The sequence below is a fragment of the Camelus dromedarius genome, chromosome 3, assembly GCF_036321535.1.
Source record: "Camelus dromedarius isolate mCamDro1 chromosome 3, mCamDro1.pat, whole genome shotgun sequence".
In the NCBI taxonomy this organism is placed as follows: domain Eukaryota; kingdom Metazoa; phylum Chordata; class Mammalia; order Artiodactyla; family Camelidae; genus Camelus; species Camelus dromedarius.
The window spans coordinates 23,976,055-24,001,898 of NC_087438.1; the positions used below are offsets into that span (position 1 = coordinate 23,976,055).

The following is a 25,844-nucleotide window of genomic DNA, read 5'->3' on the forward strand; positions in this document are numbered from 1 at the left end:
AGGTTCAGGTGACCTTTTAGGTCACCCCTGTATTCAGCCCAGGGAGACTCTGGAGCGTGTATATTTCATTTCTGCAGGTTCCTAAGGTGAGTTTAGCTACTGACTTCAGAAATGAGCTGGACAGACAGAAAGGCAGGCTGCAGCAGTGCTGTCCAAGTTCTAGGCCCCTCTTTTACTGTGGCATCTGAGGGGACAGGCTGAGCAGGATCGACTGGGTGAGACGGCACCAAAGAACACGTCAGCACACTCAGACTGCAAGTGACGGAAACTCAGCTTGAACTATCCGAGGCTCGAAGTGGGGTGCCTTGGCGCATATGACTCCAAACCCTGTGCTAAAAAGGTGTCAGGGCCTCAGGAATCCCTGGAATCAGGCCTCCCTGGTTCCTTCCCTCAAACCAGTTCTCTGTGCTGGGGTTGGATTGGGTTGTGGGCGGCCGTCAGGCTCACGGATTTCCCAGTTTCTCCTCCAGGGAGGAAGATCTTCCCTTCCCCCTTCCACTCCTTTCCCTTCTCTACTGCCCTTTCCCCTCTCCCCTCCCCCAACTCCGAAAATGCCAGGGAGGGTCTCTGAATAGCCTTGCTGAGGACACATCTCTTGGGGACAGCTACAGTCAGAATATAACCTGGCTGGAGGGGGGAGCAGGGGAGGGGAGAAGGGCAGTTTTCTAGAAGAAGAGGAGTGCAGGCTGTGAGGACCCCAGGTCAGACAGCACGCACAGTAACATGTTAGAGAAAATGCGGAGAGCTGTCTTCAAGGGGGCAGAGACCCCCTCTGCTGGACCAGAGATGCCAACGTACGGTTTGAACACATGCTGTCCGAAGGACATCCAAACATGATAGCTGGGGCAGCAGAAATGATTGCTGTGCTCTCAGCCTACTCCCCCACTTCTGCTCCTAGGGCATCAGAGTTCACAGAATCCATTTTATTAACTTATTTACTCCTTATTGTGAAAACTACTGGAGGCACTGGAAGCCTGGGTAAGGATTCAGCAGCCAAAGAGAACCACTGTGATCATCATAAATGACATTTCCCACATTCCAGCATGTGGAGAGTCCAAGTTGCCCCACTTTAAAGCCAAGTCAAGGACCAGTGACATCCTGGTAACCATCATTTGGCAATTAAATCTTTCTAGAGCAAGATCAAAAATCAAATATAACCATCAGTGGAGCTACCCTCTCACTCCAAAGCTATTTTTCACTACCTGACAACTTTGCACATGGACCTCCTTTTCACTTTTTGTATTTGATCTTTTTAAAAATAGCTTCATCGAGGTATGATTTACATTCCATAAAATTCACCAATTTTAGTGTACAATACAGTTCAGTAATTTCTGATTTATAGAGATGTATAATCATCACCACGGTTGAGTTTTAAAACATCTCCCTCACCCCAGCAAGAACCCTCCTGCTCATGTGCAGTCCTTCTCTGTTATCATTCCCAGCCCTAGACAGCCGCTTATCTACTTCCTGTCTATAAATTTGCCTATTTTGGACAAGTCCTACAAATGGAATCTTACAATCTCTGTGTCCAACCTTCACTTCATATAGTGGTTTTGTGCTGCACATGTATCGATACTTTGTTCCTTTTTCGTGCTGGCTGAGACACACTCCTGTCTGGAAATGCCACATTTTGTTTACCTAGTTGATGGGTATTTCATTCGTTTCCCCGTTTTCCCAATTACAAGTATGGCTGCTATAAACATTCACATACAAATCTCTGTGTGGACATGTGTTTTCATTTCTCTTAGCAAGACACGTAGGAGTGGAGTTGCTAGGTTGAATGGTAAATTTATATTTAACTTCTTAAGAAACTGCCAAACTGCTGGCCACAATGACTTGCTTTCCACGTTTTATGTTTTCACCAGTGATGTTGGAGGATTGGACCTGTGTTTTTGAACTTGATTGGTTCCTTTTGGATTTTTAGATGAGTGAAATCTAAGGAATGGATTTGAGATAAAGAAGATAAGGCGCTTATTGGCACTTAAGCCTTGCCATTTGGGGTTGATTGCTAGGTATGTGCAGGGCAGCTTTTCTGCTTTGAGACCTGGACACAGTGGTGTGTTTAGACAGAGCATCAAAGATCTGGAAACATAAGACTAGGAACAGCGTCTTAGAGATCATCTTAAAAATAACCTCAACGTGAGGGATAATCACATGGAGTTGCTTAGTCCTAGAGTGATTTTTATATTCCAGAGGTAGCTTGTTTTGATTAAGACTGTGCTTTTTAAATTGGATGGATTTAGGGCACGAGATAACCTTGGGGCTTTTGTTTGGTAGGTTCATTGGAGCATGTGAATAGCAGATTTGACAGACCAGATAGTCATGTTACCAGAGCCTTGGCCAATTTTGTATCAGTGCTGGTGGCTCAGACTGATTCGTGGACCAAGACTGGTCCTAGTTGATGGCAGATTTTATTCTTAAAACAGAATGATGTGTCCGTTTCTCAAAAGAAACGTCATCCTCTGGATAAAGGCAAGTTATCAATATAGGGAGGAAGATTAACTTTCTCAAAAGAGTTTTACTACATGATTGTTATGATACAATACCTAAATGGCATTTACAGTTTTAAAAGAATGTGGTCATTTTTGAGGTGGGGAGGGAAGTGAAATATTAGAGCATTTTAGAAAGGATTCATTGCCAAAATGAAACTACTGCTTATATCTTTTTTTCTCCCCCTCCTGTCTTCCTCCCATCTTTTATCATCTGGGCAATCTTTTAACAAACCTGCACCTTGGTTAATTAATAAGAGATGACATGTATTAAAGTACTCAGCTCATAATTAATGCTTAGGAAAGCTTGCATGTTTAGTCCTTCATTCATTTATTTATTTGTATCTAGTCTGCTGAGTAAATAAGACACCTAAGATATAATCATAAAGCAGCTTTGTTTTGTGTCCCACTGACTCTTTAAAATTTATTCAGGGAAATTCATATATCTCTTGCCTTTGGATGAGATCTGTACCTTTTCTGATTCTTCTTGATTAAAAAAATTCTACAGTCAACTTCAATTGCTAAAGATTCTTATAGAACTTGGAATGCCGGATTTCAGATAAAGATGAAAACTTCAAATTTGATTTGAAAGAAAGTATCTTTCCTTTTCTCTTTTCCCCCACTTTTCCCTCCATTCTGCCATCTTCCTCTAACTGTCATGGTTTGTGTCCCCTCCAGAGTCACAGTGGTAAAACTGAGGGTGGGATGGGGGAGGGGAGAGGTAAGAGGGGCAAGAACATTCTTACTTGATGGTACCTAGAGGGACAGTGCTGGCTCTCTGAGCCTGACAGATGTGTCGAGCTGACCCTTGCTCTTGGGTTTCTTTTCTCAAAAAATTCGTATGTTGAAGTCCCAACACCCAGTGCCTCGGAATGTAATTGTTTTTGGATAGGGCCTTTAAAGAGGTGATTAAAAAGTAAATAAGGTTATAGGGGTGCGCCTCGTGTCCTTATAAGAAGACATTAAGACACAGACACACAAAGAGGAAGACCACGTGAAAACAAAGGGAGAGGACAACCATCTGCAGCCTGGGAGAGAGGCCTCAGAATAAAGTCAGAATCAACCCTGTGTTACCCTGGTCTTGGACTTTTGGCCTCCAGAACTGTGAGGACACACATTTCTGTTGTGTAAATCACCAGCGGGTGATACTCTGTTATGGCAGCCCTCGCAAACCTCTCCCCTCCATGTTCCACTCCTGGACCATCACTGGGGACCCCTCTGAGTCCCTGATGCAGGTGATGTACACACCTTTGCTTCGTTGCTTCTCTGTCTGGGCATCAGCTGCTCTCTGCCCCCTTCACCCTGTAATCCACTCTGTAAGACGGGATACGAGACAGCTTGCTACCCTCTCTTGTGACCTGTCTCCATCTGGTTTACAGGAAACATAAACCTGTGCTCAGATACATCCCAGCATTCAGGCTCATCACAACTCAGCAGCCACTGCTCCTTCATTCCCATGCTTATGGCAGAGGCCAGTTTCTCTCCCACCTTTTAGATTTTCCAGGTGAGGATCAGACATCTGCCTGGTCTCTCCAGGGGGTCCTGTAGGTCTTTCTAATGAGGCTGAGGAGGCGAGATGGGAATCATTGCATAGTTCTCTCCGAAGGAAGATCCTTCCCCAATCTCCATGTGCTCAGCCCCCTTTAAACCCTGGCTGTGAGTGATGGTTCCAGTCTCCTGTTAGCAGTTTCTAGCTAAATCCTTTGAAATTGTGCATCTTGGACTGGCCATTTCCTTTGGAATGAAATGTCTGTTGTATCGCTGTGCTTCCAATCTGACCCTCAGTGCTTACTCATTCTTCCCTCATCCTTTCCCTCAGCCATAAACCCGCCCACTGAGCGTTGACCCTGGAGAGAGTCTTAACTGAGGTTAGAGGTGAAGGCTTGGGTCCACCCACGCTGGACTTTCTCCTTGAGGAGCTCCCTGACTAGAAGTGGTAGAATCTCATACACAATAATAGACCTTGTCCTGCCTTGCATCAGGCTGATAAAATCTCTAGCCTAAACACTCGCCCCAGAGTGCTATCTGATAGTCGTGGCCCTCTGTTGATTTACATTCCATTAGAAGCTCGGCCTGGGGTTAGGGAGATGCAGCGGGAGGAGCCCAGCAATGAGAGGAGAGGGCAGGCGGGAGGGGAGGGCAGGGCCACCTAGCAGGATTCCTAGGCCAGATGAGCTGGTGGTTTTTTCTTAGCGCATTCATATGCACATGTGAAACCTGATCACCTTTCATTCACTCAGATCCCAGTGCTGCTAACCCTGTCCATTTGGGGCCCAAGAGCCTTGCCTAGGTCAAAGATGAAGCCTAAAGGCTATCCAGGCACCTAACCCATATCTCTGTCCTACAGATTCTTTCAGGAAACATGTATTGATTTTATGCCAATGGCCAGGACCCAAGTAATAAGCAAGATGAAAATTCCCTGTTGCAAAGTCAACAGGCAGAGATGTCCATTTTCATATATGCCGAAAACTGATACTGGGACTCCTTGAACCCCTTACTCATGTCCAAGGTCTGAAAGGATGAGAGAGTATGGATTTGGGGGCAGGATCTTTCTTCAGAGAGAGCTATGTGGTGATTCCCACCACGCCTACTCAGCCTTCTGAGAGAAGCTTACAGGACTGCTGACCGCGATGGGACAGGTGTCTGACCCTTGCCTGGAGGATCTCAGGTGGCTGTGCCCCGAAAGGCCTGACAAGATGCCCTTCCCTCACCAGCTTGCCCCAATCCCGAGTTTCCTCTAAAGCCAGTTAGAACCCCTACCCCTATGGTGAAGACCTCTCTGATTTTTTCCCAGCTCTCAAAGATTTCCACTTTTTTGAATGCCTGCGGTATTTGACACCTAATTAAGGAGGATTTTGTATCATTCTCTACTGATACTCTTGGTCAGTTTTAAATTCTCTGTAGTGTCTGCTCAGAGATCTAAATGTTTAAGATCCTGTCTTAACAAGACAAGAACAGATCTGCTGTAGATAAAATAGATTGGGGGGGGGGTCAGAACTCACTGGCTTCTGCTTCCCAGTTTGTAGTCTTTATTCCAGAAGCAATGACCCTGTTGTAGGCACGGCCCTGTCTGAGAGGCAGAGTCTGGAAGCAGCTTCTACCCCCAGGAGCAGCTTGCGTGGCGTGACGTGCTTTGTCGTCAGGGACATCTTTGTCGGGAAGGTCGGTCTGGACAGACCTTTGACAGCATGTATTTGTTTTGCCAGATTGAGAGAACTGAGTGTTTTTACAGCTTTCGGTTGAAATGCCATGTTTGTTGCAGAGAGATGGTTGTCTGCGGAAACAAGTACTCGCGGGAGAAGAGGTAGATGCTGGCGAGGAGAGGAGTATTTTAATTTTAGTTTCTTACATTTGTTCAGTGTCTTCTTCAGTGCTTTGGATTCTTTTCACTTGAAGAAAATATTCTGAAGCCTGTCTGGGGCGCGCGCTTGTGCTCTGCTGTTGCTGAGATTCCGTGGATGGAAGAATTAGGGTGAAGACATTGTTATTATTCTGTTATTTATTTTCCTCTGCTGGATGATTCAGAGGGAATTATTTTAAGCCACTACCCTTGAATCCTGTGGTATGGTGTCTTGGATACTAATATATTCTTGTGACTCAGGAAAATGTACATGTGTGCAGCTACCGTCTTCCTCTCTTTGTGAATTAATATTGTTTCTTAGTGGCCATAGGTAACCAGCTGATTCCTCGCCTAGATTTTAGTGTAGAGGGCTCTCCTCTCACCCCCTACAATATTGTGAAAGATTCAGTCAATGCTTGAAAATACTGATTTAGCATATCTAGTTAGACAGTGTCTCTAGATTATTTTTAATGAAGGTGTCAAGTACAGATACGGGGTCACTGAGTCTAAAATGGCGGTTCCCGGTCTAGTTGGGCATCCAGATCACCTGGGGAGTTAAAAAATAAAATAAAATACAATCACAGATTTCTGAGTCTCACCACTGATTACAGAATCTAAACACCTGGCTGGGGCGCCACGAGGGCCCTTAGATGTTGACATAATTGGCAACGTCTTATGAAATAGTCTTTGGGTCGTATGTGGTGGGGAGAAGAGGGGCTGGGTGGGGGTAGGAGTGGTTTGAAGCTGGAGGAGAGGAACTTCTTCCCAGCCATTTCTGTCAGGGGTGGCTTTCGGGAGAGGAGCAGCTAAACAGGAGAGTCTAAGAGCAACCATGTGTTAGCGCCGAGGGCGTTGCTTATTAACTGTTGTTTCCTCGAAGTTCTTTCTCAATCAGTCCAGAGGTTTCTAACCTGGAATTTTCCTAATTCTAAGGATTGGAGAAGATAATGTAAAGTATTAAACTATTAAAAAAAAAAAAAAAGCTTTGTTGAGATACAAGTCACATCCTATCCAGTTTTCCCATTTGAAGTGTACGGCTGAATGGCTTTTGGTATGTTCACAGGTTGTGCAGCCATCATGACAGTACATTTAGAACATTTTCACCACCCCGAAAGGAAATTCGGTATCCATTGTAAGTTATTTTTAATACTCAGAGGTCTAACTTGTTAGTTCTTAATAAAGCTCTATAGGCTAATATCAAAGTTTTTTGATTCAGGCTAGAATTAGATAAGAGTAGCTCATGTTAAGCTTTGATTGAGATTTACATTATTTTGAAAGGGAAAATGGATTAATAAGTAAGCCCTGTTTGGATCTAGTCTTACAGATGAGAGGGCAATAAGCCTTTGCATCTCTGCCCTGTTCCATCCTCACCGATGGACTCAGTGTCACATGATGCCTGGGGACCAGTGATGGAGGCTACAGGTCAGTGACTTATTTTGATTTGAGCAGGGGGTAAACTGACTACCATTTCTGCTCCGTGGGGAGATATGCTTTATTCTGCTTGAAATGGGAGAACTTAATTCACACACCTTTTCCCATAGATGTGTACTATTTCCTCCCCTTTTTGTACCGTTCAAATTAGATTGCTGTGCAGTCAATTCAGCTTCACCATGGCTCTTTTGAACTGAGCATCTTGATTAAGTGACTTTTCCAAGGAATGCTGTTAGTGTCACCTCACTAAATTGGTAGATGTCAGTGTATCCAGCCTGGGCTTTGGAAGTTTGGATTTGGGAATTGTAGCAATAAGATTCCAGCTGACCCAAGGAAGGCAAGTCTCTGATTTACTTGTGGGTTCTCTTGGGGAAGAGGAGGTACAGAGGCGGAGGGAGCCCAGCAACATTTCAGGGATGGGTGATTTCCCACTTCATGGCTTCAAAGTGTTAAGATCCTCCTTTTTATCAATACTGGGAAAGCAGTGATCTGTTAGTAACTTCACCCCCAGCTACAGTTCTTGTTTCTGAAGTTACTATTCTATAGGCTTCCAGAACTTCTTTACCTTTGACCCCCTGGCGTGATACCCATGGACCACCCAGCTCTCACACACCCAGAGCCTTGACTCCAGGAAAGCATTCATTTCACAGCTAATACTTCTCCCTGGGAATTTTTGGAATTGGTGCTTTATTTACTTAATCCTCTTTAATTGAGAGTTTGCATACTTCTCACTGCCATGCTGGGAGGGGTGGGGGAGACAGCCAAAGACTAACACACCAAAAAACTAGCACCACACCCATGAAAACCTCTGTGACCTCAAATAAAAATAGTATCCACCTTTGCCTAAGAACATTGTGTTCTCAACTGAAACAGCACTTTGATTGGTTCCACCTTGGTGGGCTACACAGTTTGTGGATTATCCAAGTCTGGGTTTCTCTTTTCTCCCTTTCCTGCTGCATGGATTTGATCTCTTTTCTTGGTTATCAGCACTTCAGCCAGAGGGTGGAAGTTGCTGAACTCAAAGGATGATTTCGTTTTCTAGCTACAGTTGGTGGAGAATCACAGCTGACTGTCAGTATTTCTGCTTGGATTCATCAAAAGGTGGTTTTTTTTTTAATACTAAAAAAAAAATGGAAGAATTCATATTATGTTTTCTAATTGCAGTGTGTCTATTTGTAGGAGACACTCGAATCTGTTTATTGAATTTTATGGTCCCTTTCTTTGGTGCTTGCAGGTTTCCTAGGGAGAAATTACTTCATTATTATAATAAAACAATGTCTGATTCAAAATTTGAACAAAGTTATTTAAATAAGTTGTATGCCAGTACAAGTTTATTGTTTCAGTATACCCATACGAATAAAACAGTGCCAACTGCAAAAAAAAAAAAAAAAAAAAGGTTTGTTTTGAATTGAAGAAAGACTGTTTTCTAAACCAATGCAATTTTTGACAAGGGTACTCCCCATTCCACGTGCCCCATTTCTCAAACTTGTGTGCCAAGATTTAACCAAGGAGAGTCCTGGGCCCTGCTCCTGAGATTCAGTTTCCACAGGCTATGAACTAGGATTTTGCATTTAGCAGCCTGTCCCCAGGCCCTTCTGAGTCAGATTAAGGAGGGGCCACCTTTGAGAAACACCATCCTGGAGTTTGCACTTTGCCTTTTGGGGACCAGCCCAGACTTCTCTGTGGTTAAATAACATGGCAATTAACAAGGTGTAATTACAGTGCATGCAGTTTCCAAGGCAACACACTCTGTCACTCCTGCCGAGGCTGGAAAGATTGAAAGGGACCACAGAGAGGCTGCACTAGTATTGTGGCTCCAGGTTAATGTCACTGAAGTGCCTTAAGATGACCAGGTTTTGGTACCATTCATCCAAAGACCCTGCTTCGTGGTGCCAGCAATAATGAAAGTCAACAAATTAGAGACCGGGGAGTCGCTGGACAACTTCTGGAGGCAGCGATGAAGACCCGAAGGGATGAGTCCAGCCATTCCGTTGCTTGCATTTTCCCCTGCTCTTTCTCCTCAAATCAGTTTAGTTTCAGAATAATAAGGATGGTGGAGGAACAAGATGACCTTGAAAGGCCTTTGAAAAATAGTAGTCAACTGCGGTCAGCATCTGACCACTCTGCCTTAGTTCCCAAATGGACGGGAATGTTAATGCTCCCCTGTTGGCACCGCCTGGCCGGTGAGGCTGGAAGTTACGTTTCTTCAGTGCTTACTGTGTGGTGGGAACTCGAGCATACATTTATCTGGCCTTTTTGACCTGAACGCAAGGGTTCCACTCTTTGTGCCTTTTCCAGGTTTAAAGATGGAAAAGACGCAAGGGTTCCACTCTTTGTGCCTTTTCCAGGTTTAAAGATGGAAAAGGTAGTTTGCACCATATTTTAGCACAGGATTTCACTTGTGGGTTTTAGTTTTGAAAGCCATAGGGCAGTGGAAAAGGCACTTGCCCATCAGTCAGCCCTGGTCTGGTTCTGACTTTTGCTTAGAGGTTTTGTGAATTCAGAGGGGTTTCTTCACCTCTGAGGCTCTGTCTCTCCCTCTGGAAGATGAGGGACTTAGATCACTAGCTTTAACTTTTGAAGGGTGACAACCCCTTAGCAGAATCTGATGAAAACAGGAACTATTGCCATTCAGGAAAATCACCTCCACTTTCTAAAGGGACCACAGACCCCTCCTAAGTGAGGTGGTTTCTTAAGACTTCCAGGTCCAACTTGGGATTGCTGGGTCCCATGGGACCTCAGGGTGGCGTGGAGGGGGTTGGTTCTTTCACTGTTTTGAGTGGCCTCCTGAGGACTGAGTTATTTTGATGAGGGAGGTTTTGTTGTTTCTTGCGTTTTTCACTCTGCCCTGTGCATCTAGGAGGGGAGGGGAAAAAAAAGAAACCACACTGAGAAAAACAGGGAATGCCTGGCATCTGGAACGTGGACAATTTTCCTTATCGTGCTTCGCGGCTGTGGTCCTTGAAGAGGAGGCGGATGGTAGAGCTATAACTCGAAGGCTGGTTAGAGGATGAGTTCGGCAGGGACGCTGTATTGTGCGCGATGACAGTTCAGTTACTTAAGCTTGTTCTACTTTTAACGTTCGACAGGTTGGGATAGGATTTAAAGTTTCCTTTAACTTGACAACGTCAGAAGGTTCTAGGGATATCGCAAATGGGAATAACGTGTTCTTTACCGAGTTCCCAGCCCTTAACCCTGACCACCTTCCTAATTGGACCCCAGTCTCCTACCTAAAGTCATCATCCAATCAGGAGGGAGCATCTGTTGTGTGATTTGGAAACCTAGATACTGAATTTCTTTTTTTTCTTCTCTGCTTAGGTGCTGAACGTCTCCTCTAGAGCTCTGGAAGGCTGAATGGACTAAACATGAAGAGCTTGAAAGCCAAGTTCAGGAAGAGTGACGTAAGTACCCGTGACTCACGCCTGCCTGTCCCACCCGTGTTCCTGGGGCTGCAGAAACACCCCTCCACCCGCACCGTGATAAGGCGCCGGGCTAATCAACGACAGAAACCAGTGTGCTCTGGGGCCCCGCTCAGGGTGGCTTTTGTGAATGGCATGCTCCCGGCTCCTTGCTGTTTGTTTGTATAGCTGCCCACAATGACATTTTTAAAAAGTTTCTGGCATCTGTGCCTTGCAGAGAGAGGAACGATCCAATTAAACATCTTAACAAAAAAAATCAGTAAACTACCTCAGCATTTCTAACATCCCCCAAATCTGATTCAGAATGTCATTTTTAGAGAAAGCCAGCCTCATGAGAATGGTTAAGTAATTACATATTAGCTTGGTTTGTTTTGGCGTGTAGAGAACTGTTTTTAATTCTGTTAAGGCTTGTGTGGGAAAACAACAGTATCTCTTGCCTCCTGCACCTTTAACTACCCCTGCATTCCTGGGCTTCTTCCTCATTTGTTATTCATCATAAAAGCCTTTGAATTGGAGGCACCAGTTATGATGTCAGAACCATGAAACAAAGTCTCCCAGAAGAGAAAATGGAGAAGAATAACATAGCAGCGGGATTATACTCGACGGTATTGTAACAAAAGTTCGCCTCATAAGCCCCGCTGAGATTCCAGCCTCGGACTAGCTGCACTCCAGATGCTTGGAGCAGAGTTGTTGAATGGGAGAGATCCGTGGAAGGGGATTAGATGGAAGCACAGATATGTCACCCTCCTAGTGGGCTTGCTTGGCTGTCATTTCACATTAGGTAATTAAAGGGGAACCTGGATTTTATTGCTTTGCCGTGAATTATGTGACAGCTTGGCACAGCTGCATTTTTGCAATAAATGGAGGCTGCGTCTTCTAAGGCTGATGTGTCACACACGCACACCTCCTTTTGGCTGAGGTTTATCTCCTGAGGCTGCATCATGACATGTAACTTACTGCCCTGATAAGGCCCAGACCGGATGAGATGCTTGTGGGATGACTGCAGAGTCTGGTCCCACTGAAAAAAAAAATTAGAGCAAAAAAGGGTTTTTTGGAGAAAGTTAGCCTCGCCTTCTCATTCTTCAGGTGAATTTACCTGAAACTCAGAGACTGTGGAGTGACCTGGCCAAAGTCATCCAATGGGCCTTTGGCCGGAGTGAGCCTGGGTCATCTGACTTCCTGAGAAACCTTCAGCTTCCTCATTTGCTGGCCCGATGATATTATAGCCTAGAGACCTCGTTTAACTTCCATTTAAGAAAGAAAAGGCAATTAATGGAAAATGTTCAGTTGAGCAGACAGGGGTTTGTAAGTTGTATGACCAGGTTAACATATCTTTTCCAAGGGAATTTGGGCAGCTTCCATTTGTACAAGTTGAGATTATTTTAGCAAAATGTATTCAGTCTGGAGTTCCATACTGTATGAACAGGGACAGGCAGGGAGAAATGATAGTGTAAATTTATGGTTTAAAAACTAAAAACTGGTGACAGTAGGGAGAGTGTTGTAGCTGAAATCTAGTTTTTAAATAAAAACTGAAATATTTCCATGGTTTTAAAAAAATCACAGAAATAGCACTATTAAAAGCTTCTGGGGTTTGGCAGCAGAAAGGCTGTGATTTTGGCAGTTAGCACGAAGGGAAGAGATGTTAAAGGAACAAGCTTGAGGGAGGGGAGCAGAAGAAATTGGTGTTATGGGGCCAGACAGCATCAGATGGTTCCCCAAATTCATCCCAAATTGCTTCCCAAAGCTACACCACTGTACTCCCAGGTGGAAGGGACAGAACCAGAAAAGAAAACTATTTCTTGCTCATCAGCTGTACAACGATCATAGGTAACCCCTATGAAGTATTTACTGTACGTCAGGCGTCAGGCCAAGCTCACGATTTGAGCTTCATTTAATCTTGCCGCAAACCTTATCATGCGGTGGGTATTGTTGCCAGGCTCATTTCACAGATGATGAAACTGGGAGCTAGGGAGCCCCGGTCCCTTGCCTGGGTTCTCAGAGCTCCAAGTCGTACAGCCAGTTTTTGTGCCAAAGTAGCCTGATTCCAGAGCCCAGGTTTCCTGAAAGAGGAAATTTGGACGGAGGTTTTGATGTTATGAAACAGGACAGTCCAGGCGGTAGCGTGGAAAAGCGACGTAGGTCCGTGGTGACCTTGGGTAAGTCTCTTCCTTCTCCTGAACCCTCAGGTTCCTCACCTGACAGTGGAGACAATAGTATTAGACTCATGAGTTTGTTGTGAAGGTTAAATGTGCTGATGCGTGTAAGACACGCATCTCGGGCCTGGCCCTTAGGAGCTGCTTGGTAAATATTTATTCCTTTCTGTTTAATTAGAAAGCCACGATAAGAAGTCAACTGAAAAGTGTACATGGTCTGGGGAGGGGGTGGAATAATCTGGTAACAGTTACTGCCTCTGAGGAGGGAAACAGAGCTGGGACGGGGTGGCGGAGAAAGTCTTCTTTCACTGTGTGCCTTCGGGTTTGCAGTTTTGGGTATACGTGTGTGCATCGACATGTATGACTTGTTACAAGAAAAGCAAGTTTTGAACTGTTTATATTCAGTTCAGTGAGCCAAACCCTTAATCTGCTTTACGTGAATTGAGTGGTCTCTCTCAAAGAACAACCCTAAACCCTCAGCCGTCAAATTTTCCTGCTTGTCTTTGTGTGAGGCTGAAAGGAGAAAGGGGAAGAAAGGGCTCTTTGTGTTTCTGGGGGGTAGGAAGAGAGGGACAGCAGATCACATTCGTGCTCTCATAAAGAGGAGGCAGGTGACCTGCTGGCGGGATCGTGTTTCAGCCCGCCTGTGCCTGGGAGGTCTGCCGCCAGATCGGTTTGTGGCCTTGGGGAGCAAAACCTAGGAGTGAGAAAGGACCAGGATGGCCCAAAGGAGCTCCCCTTAGATGGCCTTAAGGTCATTGTGCTACTCCAGGACCAGTATGTGATTATCAGAAATTTCATCTGAGCATCCCTTCTGGAACACTTGACCCAGATGGCTACCAAGTCGGGTGGTTTACGTGTGTGAACTGGGGAATGAGCCCGGTTCTCTGGGCTGTGGTTAGACACTGTCCCTGTCTAGATGCCTGGATCTCTAAACATACTTGGGAGCCTGCGGATAACCACAGGGGCTAAAGAAGGTTATGGAGCTAAACATGTGTCCTGCCACTGTGGATGACATTTTTCAGTTCCCATTTGTAACTTTATTTTGGGCATCCTTAAACCTGGGTTAGAGATTGTAAAAGATGTAAAAGAAATGTGCAGCGTGCTTCTTGTCTTTAGGAAGCTCATAAACCACACTGGGAGGAGGAAAACTACATGCAGGAAATAACCAAGGCAAAATACAAATCATGTAGACTGCAGATATTAAAGGGATCTCCAGGATGATATAACGAGTTGTTCAACTGTGAGATCTGGATGATAAATGCTGCAGATTTTCAGAGAGCGGCGAGTCACTGGAAATGGGAAGGTTGGGGGAAGTTTTATGGAGGTGAAGCTTCTTGCAGGCTTTGGGATGGCCAGGATTTGGAACGATGGTTAGGAGAGGAGGAAGGAGTAACACAGGGGAGCCAGCCATGAAGCACAGTGGATGGACTCGCCTTCCAAAAATTGCCCTTGACTTGTGGAATAATAATACTTGAAGAGCCCAGGAGAGCGCCTGTGGCCCCATTCTGAGTCTTTTAATCAGAACACTGTAAATTTTTTTTCATTCTAGTTTTGAAAATGGATATGCTTGACTTTTTATGCTTATAAAGTAAGCACCGAGTTCTAAATCATCACTATTTATTTCTTTTATGACCATAGTTTGAAAGTAGCTTCTTTACCTCTTTAAACATTTGCAGCAACTAGTACGTGGTTCCACATGGAAAAATGAGCTGTCATCATGAGAAATGAGGCCAAGAAGGTTGGGATTTCCTTCTGCTAATAAAATGCTCAGGCTTCTGGAATTTCTTTGTAAATGCCAGTTTTTAGGCCCTGAGTGAGAGGTTGAGGCATGGGAATGAGGGTTGAAAGATCTTTGTACCAGATCTTGAGAAATGCCTCTCAAACGTGGTTGAGGCTTTTAGAGTTTACTTTGTGGGTGTGTGTTTAATTTTATGAAAGATTTGTTCCCAATTATGTTTTCCATTGTAAGAGGGAAGCAGTGGACATTCCATTAAAAAAAAAAAGAAGAAAGACAACCAGTTCAAAATGGATGGCTCCACAAGAGATTAAATTGATGATGTTTCTTTATGTAGCAGCTACTAATGGTTGCCGCTTTCAGCCAAAGAACGCACACAGCCCTGGAATCTTGGGGAACCAGACACATCCTGCTCAGACAGGAGCTTAAATTTGTTGCCTGTTGAGAGAATAGCTCTCACAAGGTCGACGGTCGACATCTCTGCCAAGGTGTTTCTTCCAAGGAGTTTTTAGTCATTTATAATAAATTTTTACAGATGCCCAAGCCTCCCTCCCCTCCCCCACCACACATGCAAAAAAAAAAAAAAAAGGTGACAGGGGAGGTATTTAAAATCCAAGCCTCTCTTGACAGAGGCACCTTGGCCAAATCTGTTCTAAAGCAAAGCCTCTTTTTTTTTTCCCGCATAGACATGATTTTAAAATACATCAGAGATGACCTTTTTGGGGTGGAGGTATGAGGCTCTTGTAAACTTCTGCAGAGAATTTGATCAGGTTTGTGTCACGCTGCATAGTTTCCAGGTCTTGTCAGCCCTTCTTAAAGGGGGAATGTGCTTGCTGCTTGATTTCACCTTGTGTTAGCGTCCTGGGGCGGCCCTACACACACCGATGGAGTGGCTTAAAGCACAGAGGTGTATGGTCTTACAGTTCTGGTGACTGGAAGTTGGAGATCAGGGTGTTGGCAGGAGTTTCCTCCTAGGGCTGGGAAGGTGAATCTGACCCATGACCCCCCCAGCTGCTTCTGGTGGTTTTCTGGCCATCACTGGCTTGTAGATGCATCTCCCCCATCTCTGCCTTCATCCTCATGCGGTGTTCCACGTGTGCGTGTGTCTTCAAATTTCTCCTTTTTGTAAGGACACCAGTCATAGGGGATTAGGGCCCACTCTAATGAACTCATTTTAACTTGGTTACCTTTGTAAAGACCCTGTCTCCAGATCAGTCACATTCTGAGGTACTTAAGATTTCAGCTTATCGATTTTGCAGTGGGCGGGGGTGGGAAAGATACGATTCAACCCAAAACACACCTCCACCCCTTTGCATCTGAGAGCAGTTTATCCAAAGCCCTGGCGTCTCCCTGCTGAAAAATGCACGCTCATAGACTTCAGCTCCACAGTTTCCTCATCTTTTGGACTATTTTCAGGGTCTAAAAGTGAGCCTAGAGTATCACAAGGTTTTAGTGGGTGTCAGTGCTTAACATATAACATGAATCACATGAGTAAACATATATTGATCACTGACCTAACTGCCGCAGGAATTGTTGCCGAAAGATCGGCCCCCGTCCCTGACAAGCCAAATAACCCAGAGGCAAGGTCTTGGAGCTTAGTAGAAAAGAGAAATTTTATTGCTTTGCCAGGCAAAGGGGACTGACAGCAGGCTGGTGCCTTCAAAACTGTGAGCCCACCTTAGGGAGGGGGTGGGGTGGTTCTATAGCCAGAGCTCAAACAGTAAAGCATCGATAAGAAGCAGAAGAATGATTTTCTCGTTAAAAGACTTAGAATGGTGACATGATGCCTCCAGGCGACCAATTCTACAGAGGCCAGCAGTTAGATCTCTTTATCTCCTAAGCACTCAAGGTGTGGTCTTCTTGGTAATTCAGGCTATTTTGTAAGGTTACAGTCCTGTGACCTTGGAGAAGGACTCAGAGACCAAGCTTGATTATTACTTTCAATGACTGGAATAAAGTAGAAACAGTAAGATCAATAGCTTTAGTTTTAACAGTGGGCCTGGAACTGTGGGTAGCAACGGGTCAGTCAGGTCAGTTGACCCTTTTAAGGGCAAGCGTAGGAGTCAGCAATCTGTTAGCCCAAGTGCGGCCATTTTATTAATCCTCCTTCACTATTAGAAGGGGAGTCCTCATTGACTGCATGCTCACCACGTGCCAGGTACTGGACCAGACCCTTTACGTGTGTTGCTTACAAAATCCTACCCAGTAAGGACCATTGCTATCATAGCAGTTTACAGAGGGAGAAATGAAGGTTGAGGGAAGTGAAGTAGGTTGGCCAAAGGCACATTTGATAAATGGCCGAGAGATCTGAACCCTGGTTTTTCCTAACACCTGAGCTTCCTGGCAGCTGCTGTACATGCTTGCGAACACAGGGCATTCATGTCTAAGTTACAAAGCTTCAACCTGCGTGAAGTGAATTCTGCTCTATTGCCCTGAGGGTAAAGACTCAGAATGACTTTATCATTATCAGCACTACGCACAGTGGCAAGGCTCACCAACATTAGTGTCACCCCCCACCCCCCAGGCAGGGGAGGATCTGGGAAGATCTTGAACTTGTACAGCTTGGGACAACAGATGCTCCTTCCCTCTGCTCTTTGGCTGCAATTAAGAAAACTAATTCTGATGCTACATGGAGCCCTATTGCTGGCTAACTAGACCACAGCTTCATTCTAGTTCCCCCAGACCATAGCTCTGGGAATTCTTAATTAAACCTGATACCATTCCAGCTGCAGCTGGAAACTGATATGAAACTCAGAACCTGGCCCCTAAACTTGGAGAAATCTGATCATCTACCCAAGTAGTGAATCATCTCAATTATTACCTCTTATCTCTTTATTCTGAATTAATTACCTAATTATTTTGAGCTGTTGCTGAGGTTTTTTTGTTTGACAATTTCCTGTACGTAACTTCTCCTTGGGAGTGAAATAGGACTTGCTTCTGAATTCATTCCATGGAGATTTTCAGCTGAATTTCTATCCGAAGATCTTTGCTGTAAGAGGTGGTTATTTTCATTTCTGTGGTTGTAGGTGTCAGCGTGAGTCGAAGACCCAGGCCGTCTGTAAAGATGATGTGAGGGATCAGCCTTGACTTTCCTTCTGAGCCCTCACCTCCTCTCCAGCAAGGAGCGTCAGTGTGTTCTGATCTACTCGATTGTCCAACTCTTAGCTTTTATCCCATGAAAGTATTTTCACTTTTGGGGAAGTGCTTCCTGAAAGGATTTCATTTTTTATTTTTCTCAGGAGGATGAATGATCTGGTCTCTCCCTCCCTCCTTCCTCCTGGGCTGTCCATGGGCTGACTTACTGGGAAGTGTAGAGATTTATAATGTGGGAAAAGAACAAGAAGTCTGAGGAACCACATGTTCTCCTGGGTTGGGTTTATTTTGAAATGTATTTCTCAATCCTGAGCATGTTTCTATGGTAATTTTTCAAACTTGAGCTACGTTTTTAGAGGTTTTTTTTTTTTTCCATGGGAGTCAGTGCCCATCCTTTGAAGGGCTGTTTCATAACTGAGAAGCTGCAGGGTCCTTCTGTGAAATTCCAGAGGGCACATTTATTGTGATACTGGATAAGCTGTGGTAACAAAGTACCCTGAAATCAAATACAATAGAAGTTGTTTTCTTAAGTAAAAGCTTCAAGCACTTCAGAGCCAGCAGGACAGGTCTGCTCTATGGATTCATCCCAGGACCTTGGTTCTTCTGTGATGTCTTTCTGGTGCCCTCCAGAGCTGCCTGGTGTATTGCAGTAGCCAGTTGCCACCTGGGGCCCTTGTGCATTTGAAATGTGGCTCATCTGAGTGGAGAGATTCCGTAAGTGTGACGTGCACCACAAGATTTCAGTGACTTAGTACCAAATAAAGGATGTTTATAAAATACCTTATTAATAATTTTTTCTCATTACATATTGAAATGCTAATATTCTGGACATAGTGGATTAAATAAGTTAAAACTTCATTTCCCTTGTTCCTTTTTATATTTTTAATGTGGCTGCTAGAAACTTTAAAATGACTTACTTAAAATTACTTGCATTATAATTCTTCTGGACAGTGCCGGTCTAGGATGTGCATGTTGCAGATTCTATATTTAATTCTCAAGGGACCAGAAGGAGGGAGAATGAAACACAAGCATCTTCCTTTTTAAACTGTGTGACCTTGGAGATGCACAAATCTCACCCTCACATGGTCACGTGCTCCTATGTAGCTGCAAGGGAGGCAGGAAAACACTTTCTGTAGGTGGCAGCCATGAAACCAGCTAAACTCATGGGGCAGGAGGAGTGGGTACTGGAGATTAACTCAGTGTTATGGGTTGAATTGCTGCCTGCCCCACCAAAGATATATTGAAGTCCTAACCCCTAGTATCTCAGAATGTGACATTTTTTTGGAAATCGGGTCTTTGTAGAGGTAATCAAGTTAGAATGAGGTCATTAGTGTGAGCTCTAATCCAGTATGACTGGTGTCTTTATGAAAAGTGGGAACCCTGACAGACCTGCACAGAGGGAAAGCTGTGTGAAGAGACACTGGGAAGACAGGAGAAGACAGGGAAGATGCAGGCAGAGCCCTGGGCGATGCCTCTATAAACCAAGGAAACACTAGAGATTGCCTTCCCACCACCAGAAGTGAGGAGAGATGCAGAACAGATTCACCCTCCCGGCGCAGGAGGTTGCCACCCAACCCTGTCCACACCTTGATCTTGAGCTGCCAGCCTCCAGGACTGGGAGGCGATAAATTCCTGTTGTTTAAGACTTCCAGTTAGTGGTACTTGATGGTGGCAGCCCCAGGAAACGCGTACAGTCAGCCACAGGCAGTTTCCACAGTGAGTCAGTCTCCTCTGAGAGTTTGATGATAAAGGTGTGCCAGATACTCTTAGTTTTGGTTACTTTTACCCTAGAAGTGAACATTGGTTGCTGTCTGCCCAGTTCCCCATTGTTGTGTTGGTGGAAGCCTGTTGGAGCTCCGTGCTCAGGTGAAGTTAAATGCCTTTTCTACGTTTGAAATGGAAACTGCTCCTGAGTGTTCCCTGCTGGTGACATTAGGTTATCAATCAGGCTTTTCCTTTTAGTCCAGTAATGTGTTGGGTGATCTGACTTAATAAGATGTGGGATCAATAGGGCCTGAGTTAAGCACATCATTTGTTTACACAGATGGGAACTGTCATGACCTGATCACACACCTTCACAGAAAGTTTGGGAATGATGTCAGCCTACAATTATATGTTGTAAACTAAGTTTTATGTTAAACCACATGCATGCATTCATTTAGTCAACATGCAGTTTATGAAATTGTGAAATGTGAGGATTCTTTATTTCAGTTTCATTTGAACATATATGCCAGTTTGACTTACTTTCAAACTGGGGCTTAGAATTCTGAGCAAAGCATTAGGTTTGTTGCAAAAGAATTAAAATAGTGGCATTTCTACTCCCCAGACATGGCTTTGTTATAACCTGAGATCAGACTTTCTTTACCCACGTTTCCCTCTTCATTCATGTTGGGTTTATTGTGGATTCTTTTCTACCACTGTTGCTTGCAAAGCCCTGTCTGTCTCTTGGTGTGCTTACCTGTTTGGATATTTGAACCTGAATGCAGGACACTATAATTAACCCAGTTAAATTTTAGCTTTTCAGTTAAATTTGTTCAGTTTCATTTTGCTCAATATATCTGTTGCTCTGGTTGTTGCATCATTTTAAATTCTGACTCTGACTGTAATGACATTGAGTCATCCACAAACTTGGTAGGCTTGTCTATTTAATCTAAGTCATTAATGTGTGTATTGAACAGCTCTGTCTTCAGATACGTGTATATATAACCAGATCCCAAAGAATGTGAATTAAGGCATTGTCTGTTTGGAAGGATGTCAGTAGTTATTTTATATGTATATAATGTATGTTACGTATTTTATGTATATGGCATTGTCGTACATTATATATGTCATATATAGGCATACCTCATTTTTATTGTGCTCCACAGGTATTGTATTTTTTGCACATTGAAGGTTTGCAGCAACCCTGCATCGAGCAAGTCTATTGGCACCATTTTTCCAGCAGCATTTGCTCACTTGGTGTCTCTGTGTCACATTTTGGTAATTTTCATAATATTTCAAACTTCTTTATTATTGTTATATTGTTATGATCTGTGATCAGTGATCTTTTATGATACTATTGTAATTAGGTTGTTTTTTGTTTTGTAATTTTTAATTAAGGTATATATACTGCTCTTAGGCATCATTTTATTGCATACTTAATAGACTATGGTATAGTGTAAACATGACTTTTATATGCACTGGGAAACCAAAACATTCTTGACTTGCTTTATTGCAGTATTTGCTTTATTGCAGTGGTCTGGAACTGAACCCGTAATATCTCTGATGTATGACTGTGTGTGATATTTATTGACAGCCTTCCAAATGGGCAATGCCTTGGTCTTTGGGGTCTGGTTATAGCTGACTCATTATACTATTTCTCAGCCCTGTTTTCTATCATGTCCCAGTTTTATCCCTTACTACCTATGCAATATTGGGCAAGTTACATAATCTCTCATTTTTTATTTTCTCATCTGTAACATAGGGTGATGCCAGCACTTACCCCCTTCCAGCGTCAGCATGAAGATTAGGATAAAATCAGGCACACCGCAAATCCTCAATAAATGGCAACAAATGTTAACAGTTACCCTGATGCCTTGCCTGGTGCCTGGCACATGTCGGTCTTCAATAGTGTGTGTATGAGATGCATGAATCACAAATCACAAAGTTGACCATCTAGTGGATTGACCGACATGAAACAGTTACAGCAGTACAAGGCTTGTGTTATTCAAAACAAAATCAGGAGTCCAGCTGATAAATACTACAGGAGTTTTGAGAGGGCTTCATTGAAAAGGTGAGGTTGGGGCTTGGTCTTCTTGATTGGGTGGGTTAGGATTAACAGGAAGCCAGTACGGGGGAAGGAATATCAAGAGAAGAAGTGGGGGTGAGGAGACAAACAGAAGAGGGAGTGATAGTTAGATGGGAGGGCTGGACTTCTGCCTGGCATTGGAGGCTGGGGGCTGGTGGTGTGGGCAAAATGGAAGAATGAGGTTGGAAGATGATTAAATTTGGCAGTAGGGCGATTAGGGGTTTTGAAAGACCAACAAGAGGAAAGGGCCAAGGCTAGGGTGGTGGCTGCTGTCAGGATAGAAAGGGTGTGGGATGCAGAGCAGGGAGGAAATTGTGATTCCTGTTGCTACACAAAAGCTGCACCCTGCCCTGGGCATGGCAGCCAAGAACAGCGCCCCTCATCTCCTGAGAAATCTGGTGTGGGCGATTATTATTATAATTATTGTGCTGGCCTTTTACTAAGCAACTGGGTGGGAAGAGACGTTAAAAAAAAAAAAAGAGTGAGAATCCACTTAATTAAAAAAAGAATGGAGAATATTAACATTCAGATGTACTTCTCTGCCAGACATTATTCTAAACAACAAATGGTAATTTGTTTATTCCTCTCTTAGAGGAGTACCATTCTTATTCCCATTTTGCAGATATGAAAATTGTGACATAGTAACTTGCTGTGTTAGATTGTTAGCATGACTGAAATAAAGTGATGTAAATGGAGTGGCTTAAACCACAGAAATATATCATTTCACATAAGACTTGAGATCAAGATGTCAGCAGGTCTGAGGGCTGCGAGGGAGAATCTGTTCCTTACCCCGTTCCTCGCTTCCAGTGATTTGCTGTGATCTTTGGCGTTTCCTTGGCTTATAGATGTGTCACCCAGATCACTGTCTTTATCTTCACGTGGTGTTCTCTGTGTGTGGGTCTCCCTGTCCAAATTTCCCCCTTTTGTAAGGACACCAGTATTATTGGATTAGGGGGCCCACCTTTCTTCAGAATGAAACGTGTCTGCTTCCACCCTGTTGCCAAATAAGATCACACTCATTGGTGCCCGGGGTTAGGACTTCAACGTGAATTATGGGAGGACTCCATTCCGCGTAACGCTTGTCCAGATCACAAAGGCGACGGAGGAACCAGGACTTGTGCTTGGGGATCTGGGTCCAGAAGCCCCGCCTTGCCCACTCTGTCTGTGATCGCTGCTATGCACAAGTATGATTCCAGCCAACCAAGTAAAGGCCTGGAATTGGATTTTAAATTCTTTCCATTGTCCAGTGGCAGCTGGTAATTATGGATAAAATGGGGCCACAGGGTGTTTTGGTGAAGCCTCCAAGCCAGATTCACCCTGATGGGTGTGAAAGTCTTTGGTGCCAGAGATAAGAGGAGGGCGGAGAATATGGAGAGCAGAGCAGTTAGACTTGTTTTCAGAGGGGGTGGGGCAGGTGGAAAGGAGGACCTAAAATGCAAATTGGGACCTGAGGCTTAAGGAATGTTTGTCTTGTTTTCTGTTTTCAAAATAACAAAGGACAGGACTTTCACTGGCCTGGCTATGCTAAGACATTTGGGGCACAGTTGTCCCCAGTTGTCACGAGTGGTGGTTCTGGCGCCACTGGGATAGGTCTTAGGGTGTTGGCTGTGCCCCGTGAATAGCTGGGAGATGGGTTGTTTGCTAAGTTCTGCTGAGTGTTCGGCAAGTAAGTCCCACGGCCCTGGGACCCTGGAACTGTAGAGTCCTGCCTTTTCCAGTGCATCTGGAAAGCCACCTCTGCCCTTTCCCCACAGTGAACTGGTGGATTTGGGTGGATCTGGTGGATCTGGGCATGGTAGGCAGGTTGAGATCATTGCCCCTTCTCTGTCTGCAGCATCCGCTGTGTTGAGTGAATGAATGAATGAATGACTAAGGGCAGCGTGAAAACACTGACAGTTCATTGTCACCTCTCATTCCTCTGGCCCCACTTTGCTCAGTATTTACTACTCTCCCCATATCGTGGATGGAAACAAAAGGGCAGAGGGGTTTTCTGGGTGGGTTTCCTTTAGGGTGATCTGGATGTCCTCTTGGCCACTTCCGGTTGTGTTATGTGACATTAACAAGAGTCACTGGAGGGCGTTGCTTGTTATGTACAGCACCCTCCTGGGTTTTGTACTCAGGCTGTGAAATTATTTGGTGTCTGTAGCTCATTAGCTGAAGAGGTTGGAGAACCACACTGATGAGACCAGTCATGAACTTAGACCTGGTGGAGGCTAATTAACTAGCTTGTGTCTCATGGGCCAAAATTACCTAAATTTAGACCCAATTTACTGACTGGCATCTTGTGTCTCTTTGCTCACAAGAGAACCTGAGTGTTCCTGATTAGAAGCACGACCACTCATCACTGGAAAGAAAACGGTGCTTAGGTCCTGGTTAAGGATGGGGCAGCTATTTCAACCTCATTTAAAGGAGGCCACAATATCATTATTTTTCAATGTTTTATACATTTCTGAGTCCTTTAGCCAAAGTTGGTCAAAAAGAGTCTGGACAACTTGCTCCTTGCTGGGGAAGAATTCTCTACAATAGTCAAGTAATCCCTCAAGACAGTCACCGGATTCAGTTTATGGTCTAGGTATAGTGTGGTGACTGTTGCTCATCTTAGAGGCTCTGTTACTTTCAAGTCCATTGTGAGCCCTGTTCATACATTTCATTTCTCTACCACAAACCTGTTTTATAAATAATACTATTGGGTTAGGCACTGCTTAAGAGAAGCTTTGTGAAGGAAATGATCTAAAATATGGAGTTTTTTTGTTGTATTATTTACAGTAATAAAATTGGAGAGTAACCCATATTTTGGAGGAGTAGGCAGATAAATGATGTTACATCCACAGACAGGAATGTTCTAGAGTTATTAAAAATACTAAGCTTAAAAAATCATGTAGCAGCGGGGAAAGTGCATTTGATAAATTAAGTGGAGATTCAAGTTACAAGATTATATTACATTATAATTACAGCAAATGGAAAGCAAATGCATATGGTACATATCAACACTTAGGAATACTTTGGAAATAAGGATGAGCAAAAATATTTAGCTTTAAGGATATTCACCATGGTGATACTTAAATATATAAAAACTCAAAACCACTTAAGTGTTCTAGTAAAAAAGTTGGCTGAGTATATTTTTGGGTACATATTACAAAGCCATTAAGCATGTTGCAAGGATCTATTTATGAGAGCTGTTTTGTATGTTATTATTATTAAGAGATAAAAGCAAGTTCTTAAACACATTTGTGATGTTTAAAATTTTTTTAACGTTTTTCTCGTCCTAGAAAAAAATCTGGAAGATACAAACATTTTAAGAGGCCTCCAAGGATACAGCCAAGTTTTATGGAGCCTGAGGTTTATACAAAAATACATGGGGGAGTTGTTCCTTTAAAAAAATTCCAAACAATTTCACTTTATAAGTTTTACAAAAACGAAAAACAAGTAAGTTATGTGTGTGCTCTGTGAGCATGTTGTTGCCAGCCCCTGGAAGGGACCTATACTAGTGAGGGGTCCCTGAGGTTTGAGTTGCAGTAGCTTCTGGGTAAGTCTGCATTTTTCCATCTTCTGACCTGAAAGGAGAAGGCTACAAGCTATGACATCCAGCCCATCTCAGATCCCAGCAGTTACCTTCTAGGCCCTCCTCTGATGTAGTCGTGAGCCTAGTAAATTGCCCTAAAGAGCAAGGTTCTTAAGAGAATTTGTGGTGGTTCTTTTCTCTCCCTTTAAGTGCATTTCTCTTTCTTAGAGTTCAGTTGTTCCCCAGGTGACCATCAGCATCCGGGTTCCTGGGGAACTTGTTAGAGATGCAGATTCTTGGGTTCACCACTAGGCCTACCTAACCAGAAATTCTGGGAGTGGAGCCCAGCCAGTCCCTGATCCCAGGCAGTTCTGGTGCAAACTAAAGTTGGAGGTCCAATCTGTCTCTGTAGTTGCCACCCCTCACTGTACATGAAAACCGCCTTGAAAGCCTTTGCACCTGATAATTACTAGAATGCACCTCCAGAGATTCTTTGTCCAATGGGAGAGGGTGTTGCATCACCACTAAAGGTGAAAGATTTATAGTTTCATGGCACTTTGAACAAAAAGGAGAGCTGTGTAGATGAACACTTCCATTGTGTGCTTTGTCCTGTCTTTTCCTAAACTCTACGAGGGATTCAGTATCCCTAATTACTTGACTGGCTGGGTGGTGTTTTGTGCACGGAATCCAGAAAGTTATCTCCTGAAAGTTAGCTTCATTCATTAGTTAAGCACAATTTCTGTTTCCCACTTATTATCTCTAATCTGAGCCTATGTTTCCTATTCAGTAAAATGGGAATATGAGAAAAGTACCTCCCTCCTAGGATAATATGAAGATATTAAATAAGATTGAAATGCTCAAGATAGTCAAATCGCTTTTCCAAATTCTGATT

At 43.9% G+C, this 25,844-nt stretch overlaps 1 protein-coding gene across 3 annotated transcripts in view; it reads left to right on the forward strand.

Annotated features, from left to right (window-relative positions):
* The window catches only part of RAI14 (retinoic acid induced 14), a 139,654-nt gene that overhangs the window by 12,267 nt on the left and 101,543 nt on the right, over positions 1-25,844 (forward strand). For all 3 annotated transcript variants that reach the window (XM_031443789.2, XM_031443788.2, XM_064479937.1), the window contains one exon: positions 10,579-10,661. In XM_031443789.2, the coding sequence (XP_031299649.1) occupies positions 10,626-10,661 (36 nt within the window). In that variant the 5' untranslated portion in view covers positions 10,579-10,625. The remainder of the gene's footprint in view (positions 1-10,578; positions 10,662-25,844) is intronic.